General features: G+C 43.8%; 1 protein-coding gene across 1 annotated transcript in view; it reads left to right on the forward strand.

Moving 5' to 3' along the window:
* bin3 (bridging integrator 3) overlaps positions 1-8,729 on the forward strand; it is a 72,345-nt gene extending 63,616 nt beyond the window's left edge. Inside the window, exon 6 of the mRNA XM_055662185.1 lies at positions 5,648-8,729. Coding sequence (XP_055518160.1) covers positions 5,648-5,794 — 147 coding nt within the window. The 3' untranslated portion in view covers positions 5,795-8,729. The remainder of the gene's footprint in view (positions 1-5,647) is intronic.
* The last annotated feature ends 985 nt before the right edge of the window (positions 8,730-9,714 follow it).

The raw sequence follows: 9,714 nt of genomic DNA on the forward strand, positions 1-9,714 counted from the left end.
GGCATAGTTAGGGTTATACAGCTTTGATTGAATCTGTGTCAACCAACAAGCGCCCGTTACCTATTCATCCAAGGGTGCCGGCTGAGCCATCCCTTGTACTCCTGAAGAAGGTAGTGGTGAGCCGCCATTCTTGATCTGCTTGCAGTCCTTAAAGTGCGATATACATGCATAATGTGTGTGGGGAGAGTGTTTCCAGAATTTTGACCTATGCGACGGTGAAAGAATGGCGATATATTTCCGAGTCAGGATGGTGATTGTGTGGCTTGGAGGGCAACTTCTCGGTGGTGGTCTTCCTATAGTTTACCTGCTTTTGTCCTTCTACTTGGTAGAAGGTGTTCACTTGGAAGATGCCGTCTAACGATTCTAATCCTAGAGTAATTTTAATTCTTCCCTCGGAGGCACATCTGGTAGCATAATTGCCTCTCAATGCCAGGGACCCGGGTACGACCCTGACTGCAGATACTGTTTGTGTGTTTTTCCTCTGGGTGCTCCAATTTCCTTCCACATCCCAATTACATGCAGGTTTGTAGGTTGGTAGGCCTCAGTAAATTTCCTTGGAGGTGTAGGGAATGGGTGCAAAAGTGGGATAACATAGAACTCGTGGAAAGGGTGATCGATAGTGGGCATGGACTCAATGTCCCAAAGGCCCTGTATCCATGCTCTATATTTCAATTCATTAATCAATTTGCATTCAAATCCTTTCTGTTACTACCGCACATTTTAACGGCCGATTATGCTACTAATATGTTGGCTCCTGTGACTTGGGAAGAAACATGAGCTTCCAGAGAAAGTGCAAGCAATCTCATGGAAAGCACTCACCAAAGACAGCTGTGACGCAGCAAGCAACCAGTAGAGCACTACCTGTAAGACAGTCATGCATGTGACTGCTTGAAATACATATTGGGTATTGGGAATAAGATGAAAGTGTTGTGAATTCCATTATTTTCGAACCTCAAGTTTTGAAGTTCTCAACACTTGGGAGAAAAGAGAAATTTCTTGGAGATCATATTGCTATCTTTGCCGTGATCTGAAGGCAGCAGGCACATGGGGTTTAAACTGATTGCTTTTATTGGGTTGGTTCAAAAACCACTAAGTGTCTATTTGGCAGAATCTAATAAAACATTCAACTTTTGTTTACCCGAATAAAAACTGACTCCAACCCAAATGTATCTCTGCTACTTTAATGAAAGTCTTAAAGCCAGATATCCAGATTAAATAATTGCCTCATGTGACATGCAATGATAATCAATATAACTCTTTTAAAATCAGGAATATAAGTTGAACCCCCTCTTTTCTCAGCCAAGCCAGTCACAGAAGTCATCTCTGTTGCAGCCTGCAATTTCCTGTTGGCGAGAAACTGTGTGAATAAAAATTTGAAAAACAAACAAAATACAGCAGATCTTTTCACATTTCTCGAGTCCTCTGCAAACCACTGACTTTCTGTCCTGGCCCAAGCCTGTGTATGTTCAGGGTTTTTCTGTCAACTGATGGCAACTCCCACAAACCGATGTTTAGGAGCTTTCTAAGTGCAATCAAGTGTAGGGCTTGTTTCGAAATTCACTTCTAACCCAAAGCTGCTTTCAGTTGAAGGCATGAATTAGTGTGGTGTCCTTTTGAAAAGAGTTTGTTTTGGAAAGCAAAATATTTTCAATATTGTTCATCTTAAAAATATGTAGTGAACCTTATCCACAAATAAGCTTGAATGCTAAATGAATCAGCAAACCTATAACTAATGAATGAAAGTGCACTGAAAGCAGTTGCGGGCCAGGCAGCATCTGTGGAGATGGTTGACTTGCACTAGATAGAGTGTGAGGTGCAACAGATTTTAGGTAAGTACCGAGTCCGGGAATTGCAGAAAAGGGAAGGTCTGCCATCAAATAGTTTTTTTTTGTTTAATTTAGAGATACAGCGAGGAAATGGCCTTGGCCCACTAAGTCCGTGCCAACCAGCGATCACCCCGTACACTAACATTATCCTGCACACTAGAGACAATTCACAATCCTTACCGAAGCCAATTAACCTACAAATATGTAAGTCTTTGGAGCAAGATAGATCACTCCTGCTAAATGCAATGGGCTGACGTGTAGTACGCAACGGAACGGAACGGAACGTGGGCCTTTTTTTCATCCATTTCCGTAACCAGACCCGACCCGACCCGACTCGCAGTGTAATCAACGTTGTGGGGAACAGTTTGTGTTAATAAATTAAAATTGTGAAAATGAGGAGAAGATTTTTACCAAATAACTTTTATTTTTACGAGGATGTTTCCGTAACCGACTTCCGTCTCCACACTAGTATCCTATGGGATCTTTGGTGCAGAGATGGAAGCCGGTAACGGAAATGGGGCCTAGGATTACCCATGAATCGTCTTTTTTGTCGAGTGGACTATCTTGCTCCGATCCACTATAGGATCTTTGCTTTGGAGTGTGGGAGGAAACCAGAGCACCGTAGGAAAATCCACGCAGTCACGAGGAAACAGTACAGACAGCACCCAAAGTCAGGATTGAACCAGGGTCTCCGGCGTTATAAGGCAGCGACTCTACCGCTGTGCCACTGTGCTGCCCACTAGAGCTACCCGCAAAGGCATCCTCCCTGCTAAACAATAGCAGGGAGGATATTGGAAAGCTAAAGGAAGATGGTGATGGGACATAAGTTGAAGCTGAGGCAATCGAAGCCTGTGGAAAAAACAGAATCAATCTCTGACTCGGTTTTCAGAGGGCATTGCTGGCAAAGTATTAGGTTATTTCAAACTAAGTAGATTGCAATGACATAGGTTGAGTACATTTAAAACTTCACCCCCTGTGAGGAACATTATGTTGAAGTCAATGAATGAATTTCAAAGTGAGAAAGCAACATGCTGATGCATTTAGTTCTACAGTCTGCGAATGAATTTCAGGCAATATAGCTTAATTTTGTTGTCTTGCTGGGTTGAAAAATCTTCCACGTGTCTGAAGATATTTTTATAACTTAATGAATAGAATATGTCTGTACAGAGCCCCCATATTTGTTTTTTTTTGTGATGGTTCACAAAATTAGAGCTCTTTCTTTTGACTGTCTAGACCAACTAATTTCTAGTCCAGATTTGTTTGTCAATAGAGTCAACCATTGATTTATGAGTACTGTTCCTTCAGCAAATGCCAAGTGACTACTAATTTTGAGAAGCCCACAGTTTAGCAGCTTGCCGCCTCAAAATGAATAGGATAATGTTTTCTGCACGATTTCAATTTAAGTCATCATGTGCTCAGAAGTAAACTACACTGATATTAATCACTGCATCTGAAAAATCATAATACATTCACATCCAAATGTCTGGTTCCAGCCTGACGGTGTGGAGTCTTTGTATATTTCTTAAATACTAATTGCATCCATTGCTCTAGATGTCAGCTGATGAGACCAAGTGTAGGCTTGGCGATCGTTTCGCCGAACACCTCCGCTCGGTCCGCATTAACCAACCTGATCTCCCGGTGGCTCAGCACTTCAACTCCCCCTCCCATTCCGAATCCAACCTTTCTGTACTGGGCCTCCTCCATGACCAGAGTGAGCACCACCGGAAATTGGAGGAGCAGCACCTCATATTCCGCTTGGGCAGTCTGCACCCTAGCGGCATAAACATTGACTTCTCCAATTTCCAGTAGCCCTTGCTGTCTCCTCCCCTTCTCAGCTCTCCCGCAGTCCTCGGGCTCCTCCTCTTCCTTTCTCCTTTCTTCTCCCCCCCCCCCCCCCCCCCCCACCCTACATCAGTCTGAAGAAGGGTTTCGGCCCGAAACGTTGCCTATTTCCTTCGCTCCATAGATGCTGCTGCACCCGCTGAATTTCTCCAGCATTTCTCCAGCATCTGCAGTTCCATCTTAAATACTAACGGAGGGACTGGTTATTCTGTGAAGAAGGCCCAAGGCATGTGAGGCCATTTGGCCTCTGATCGTGGCAACATGTTCATGCTTAATAGGCAATTCCGTGACCATTATATGCAAGTAATCCAGTCTTCCACTTCATTGGGGTTTGTGGAGTTTTAAGTGAGTTGTGACATCTTGGTCACCATTACCCTGGGAAGTCGTTTTAGTTTATTGAGGTACAGTGAAAAGCTTTTTCCTCCGTGCTATCCAGTCAGCAGCGGAAAGACTATTCATGATTACAATCAAGCTGTCTACAGTGTACAGATACAGCATAAAGGAAACAGTGTTTGGTGTACGATAGAATCCGATTAAAAATAGTCCGAGGGTCTCCAGTGAGGTAGATGGTAGTTCAAGACAGCTCTCTAGTTGCCAATTCTAAGACCAAGGGTTCAATTGATTCAAAGTTGAATCCAGAGTAGTAAAGTTTCTATTTCTGAACTGATAATTCCACAAGCAGGTCAAAGGAGTGTTCCATCTCTCATGTGTGTGTGTTCAGAATAACTGCCCTATTGTCAAGTTTGCATCATGATCCTGTGCCCATGGAGGTTTAGCTGGAGAGCTCTGGTTTCCTCTCACATGTCAATGGCAGGCAAATTGACAAGTTAATTAGGATCTCTAAATTGTGCTCCCAGTGTAGGTCAAACGTAGGCGGCAGGGTGGCGCAGCGGTAGAGTTGCTGCCTTACAGCACTTGCAGTGCCGGAGACCCGGGTTCGATCCTGACTATGGTTGCTGTCTGTACGGAGTTTGTACGTTCTTCCCGTGACTTGCGTGGGTTTTCTCCGAGATCCTCGGTTTCCTCCCAACACTCCAAAGACGTACAGGTTTGTAGGTTAATTGGCTTGGGTTTGTATACATGGTATAAGTGTAAATTGGCCCTAGTGTGTGTAGGATCGTGTTAATGTGCTGGGATCACTGGTCGGCACGGACTCGGTGGGCCGAAGGGCCTGTTTCCGCACGGTATCTTTAAACTGTGGAGAGGCGTGTTGGGGTGCACTTGATGTGGATTAGCATTGATGGTGCCTGATGGTTGGTATGGACAGGGTGGGGCAAGCAGTCTGCTTCTCCTGTTGCATGACTCTGTGACTCAAACAACATTCTGTAAAAAAACATTATCACACAGCTTTTTGCCAACACTAGCTGTGTATAAAATGGGTTCCGCTTTTTCTACATTGCAAAAGTTAATTCATTTTGGAAATAGCTAATTGATTGTAAAGGAAGTCATGAAAGGTGTTGCATGAATACAAATCTTTCTCAGCCGGTGGGATACCACTCACTACTCAAATATGAGTCCGCTAGCTCAAAGCTAGATTGTGTGCACCTGGCTATAGAGGCAGAAGGACCAGGTGGTCAGTCCAAAGTTGTGGCATTGTTTAGATTAGTTTAGAGATACAGTGTAGAAACTGGCCCTTCGGCCCACTGAATCCGCACTGACCAGCGATCCCTAACACTAACACTATCCCACACACACACTGGGGACAATTTACATTTATACCAAGCCAATTAACCTACAAACCTATACATCTTTGGAGTGTGGGGGGAGTCCTAAGATCTCAGAAAACCCACCTCGGTCACGAGGAGAATGTACAAACTGTCCAGACAGCACCCCTGGTCAGGATTGAACCGGGATCTCTGGCGCTGTCAGGCTGGAGCTCTACCGCTAGGCTACATTGCCACCCGCTAATTATATTATGAAATCTGAAGTGCATTCTGTTTTACGTCGATCTCACCACCTGTTTGTATTTCTTTTTGCAGGTCGTATACTACACAGAGATGTCCAAGATATTTGGGGACCTCACTGGCCAAATTGACCAGCAGGGTATCAGTGATGAAGAACGACAGAAGGAGAATGAAGCCAAGCTCAATGAGCTGCGGGCTCTGTCTATCGTGGCAGATGACTGAATCTGAAAAGTTGTACATGAACTGAATACTGATTCCACACTGGCTTTAGACTCTGACGTTCAGATTAATCCAATCAATGTGTAGGTGGGAAATCATTTGAGAAACTGGTGAAATGTGGAATGTCTTTGGACAATGATCTAGAAATCCTACATTATTTTTCCTGTTACCCCCCTTTGTGTCTTTGCGGTTTAGAGGGATGTGGGCCAAACGCGGGCAGGTGGGATGTGTGTAGATGGGGCATCCTGGTCAGCAGGGGCAAGTTGGGCTGAAGGGCCTGTTTCCATGCTCTGTGACTCTGAAGGGCCTGTCCTACTTGGCGATTTTATTCGGCGATTGCCGGCGATTGACTCACGTATCAGGGCCACCGAAATATTTTGAACATTTCAAAACCCAGCGGCGACTAAAACAATGTTGCGACACTCGAGGAAACACTGCGCGTCAATACGTCATCACGCTGCGACTTTTTCTGTGACCTGATACGTCAGTGAGTGATGCCAGCAGTCGCCGAAAAGATCACCAGGTGGGACAGGCCCTTAAGCCAAAGAATGCTGAGAAATATCTCTTTTATCAGTCGAACATAGAGTGAAGGGGTCACATTCACTCTCATTGTTACAAAGTGCCTGGACTTCAGTCACGGCCCTTCATGAAAAACAGGTTTCGGTTTTGGAAGGAACGGATCCACCTTTCCATCCCATGGAAGTTTGGTAAGAACAATGTTTGGGGGGAAAATAATATAAGTGGGACAATTGGCACAACTGTTGGAGATTAAACAAGCCATGGACCTTCTTAACATGAAGCTGAGGTGTTCCAGTGTGGTATTCCTCACAAACACAGACCTGAACTGGTTAACAGGGAAAAGCAGATTATATACAGCTTAAAAAATATATATATATAAACCCTGAGATGATCAAGAGGAGCTCCCTCAAACCTGCTCCTTTGTTTATTAAGACCATAATGTCTTAACTTCATTTTTGTGCCTGATTCCATAAGCCTGGATTCCACTTTAATTCAAAGTTATTTGTGCCTTAGCCTTGAAACCTCACACTCCGATGCTCCAAAAGCTCACAGCCCTCTGATAGGAGAAATTATTCCTCATGGTCCCAGTTGGCGATACTGTATCCTGAGCATCAGAAGAGATGTCCACTCGATCTTTATCTGCAAAAAAGGTCTACAGTTTATTGTCTACAGTTTAGCTAATGAACAGCAGTCTCGAAGAGACTGCTGTTCATTAGCTAAACTGTAGACAATATGGGTCCAGTTTGTTTAAACTTTTGTATTAGGAAGATCCTCTCATCCCACCATTCTATCAAACATTTGCAGAACCACCACAAAGTCCAAACAACCTTCTTTCCTGAATAAGGGGACTGACTGTAGCTTTATGTAGTCTGTGAGCGTGGTCTCTGGCAAAAACGTGCAGTTGTGGCAAGACTTCCCCACTTGAATTTTCCCTGCAATCAGGGCTCATCCTTCTCTTTTCCTTCCTCATTATTTGCATCTTTACACGTTAATGTAGTGTTTCTAGAATGAAGCTGACAAAACCTTTCTGAACACTAATATTTAATGTCTTCCACTTATTTCAATAATGTTCAGCATTTTTCTTCTTCTGACCATAGTTGCACGTTTCACCTCTCGATATTCCATTTGCCATATCATTACGCACTCATTTAAATCTGTCTATATCCCTTTGCATAGCCACATACAGCACAGAAACAAACCAAGTACCTATCTATACTATTCCCATTCACTAGCACTTGGTCCATCGCCTCCTAAGCCTTGGTGATTCAGGTGCCCATCTAGATACTTAAATGTTATGCGAGCACCTACTTCCACTGCTCACGTTCTGATTCCAGACACCCTCTCGGTGAAAACATTCTTCCTCAGATTTCCTCTGAATCTCGTGCTTCTTGTTGTAAACCAATAACCTCTACCTAGTTTTCGACACTTCCTATGGGGAATTTCCAGCTATCTCTCCTATCTATATCACTCATATGTTTGTACATTGACTGATTGAAGGATACAGCATGAAAACGCCCTTCAGCACACCGAAGATAGAGACAAAATGCTGGAGTAAATCAGTGGGACAGGCAGCATCTCTGGAGGGAAGGAATGGGTGACATTTCGGGTTGAGATCCTTCAGCCTACCGAGTCCACACCGAGCATCGATCACCCGTTTAAACTAGTTCTATATTACCCCAGTTCTTGTCCATTTCCCCCCCACACACACACACTAGGGGCAATTTATGGGGAACAATTAACCTAGAAACCTACACATTGTTGGAAATGCTATTGGAAACCCCAAACACTACATCCACTGGCTCCCTTCCTTCTGTCCCATCATTCTCAAAGCGTTCTCAGGAACATTTGATGACCACAATTTCCCATGAATGAGAACACGCCGACTTTATCTAATCAATTTCTACTTTGCTAAGCATCTTGTAATCGCTTCCCAAATAAGGAATACCAGGTACAACTCAGGATCATTTTGAATGTAACTTTCGGCACTTTATCGGAAAAAAAGATTGCTACCCTTGACCTTCCCCACCAGGTTCCTACTCCCATGATGTCCAAACTGCAGCTCAAATGCTACATCTATTTCCAAATCCAGCCAGTTTGGTATTCCCTGTCCTTCTCTAATTTTGACGAGTTGGGAAAGGGTTTGAGCTGGATATGCATTGTTGTTGAATTACCCACAGCCAGAATACCAAAACGTTCTATTACCTGAGGTTCAGCGGTCAATTTAAATGGCTGAACCCCAAGTTTAATGTGGGTCCGACGTTAAGGTTTGGACAACACCTCTCGCTGACCCCGCCAACTTTGCTGAATCTGTTTTTGCACTTTTAACTTAAACACACATTCTGTCGCTTTTTGCCAGCCCCGCGTTAAACTGCGGCACTGTATGCTTCCTGGTTTCCCCTCTGCTTAATGGCGACTGTTCATGTTGAACAGACTCAGGAATAGCTGCTTCCCGAGAATTATATCTACCATAAATTCAAATCCACACATGCACTGACTACACCGCCCAACACGGACTTCCATCTGTATATATGTATATATGTATGTAGCGCCGTAGAATTTGTGCACCTATTCCCCCCCCCCCCATCTCCCTTCTGTTTTGTTTTTCTGTTTCTTGTTTTTTGTGTAAAATTGTATGTATGCACTGAGTACGAGCAGCTTTCAGTTTCACTGTACATGTATAGTGACAATAAATGGCATATCTATATCTATATCTATAATGGCGACTGTTCATGTTGCATCTGCGGAGAAAATGCCATGTTACTGTTGAGGAACTGGAGCTCTCAGCATAAGTGTTACCCCAAGAACCGAATGAAGGAAATGTGGGATTGCTCTGCAGATTGAAGGTGATGTTAATTATGGTCATTTGATTCATTGGTCCTGATATAATGAGAAAAATGTAAAAGTTGGGTCTTCTTGCACCTAGAGGTTGCTTCAATGGGATGTGAATTTGTAATGTTTGTAAATATCATTAGATGTCATATTTTCTGCACTCCATTAAAAGCACTATTGACCATGGTGACACGGATTTCTTCTGATGGGGAACACATAACCAGCGGAGGCAGAGTGTGGGGTCAATACCAAGAAAGGGGAAGTTGCTTACAATGCTTTCCCTGGAACAACGATGAGAGATGTAGTTTTTCTCACACAGGGTTTCTGCTCCTGTCGCACGGATGGTGGGGTGATGGGTGCGAAGGAAATCAGAACATGTTACCACTGCCCACAAAGGGGATTCCAGTCAAACAAAGCCAATCGGTCTTAGACACAAACAATGCAAGACTACAACCCTTAGACATCAGTGCAAAGGGATAAAAGAGCCAGTCATTTCAAATGGAAATAATAAAATAGAACCAAGGCGGCCTTAAAGCTTGGATAAAGTTGCTGCCTTACAGCGCAAGGGACCCGGG

Source organism: Leucoraja erinacea, chromosome 35, assembly GCF_028641065.1.
Source record: "Leucoraja erinacea ecotype New England chromosome 35, Leri_hhj_1, whole genome shotgun sequence".
Lineage (NCBI taxonomy): Eukaryota > Metazoa > Chordata > Chondrichthyes > Rajiformes > Rajidae > Leucoraja > Leucoraja erinaceus.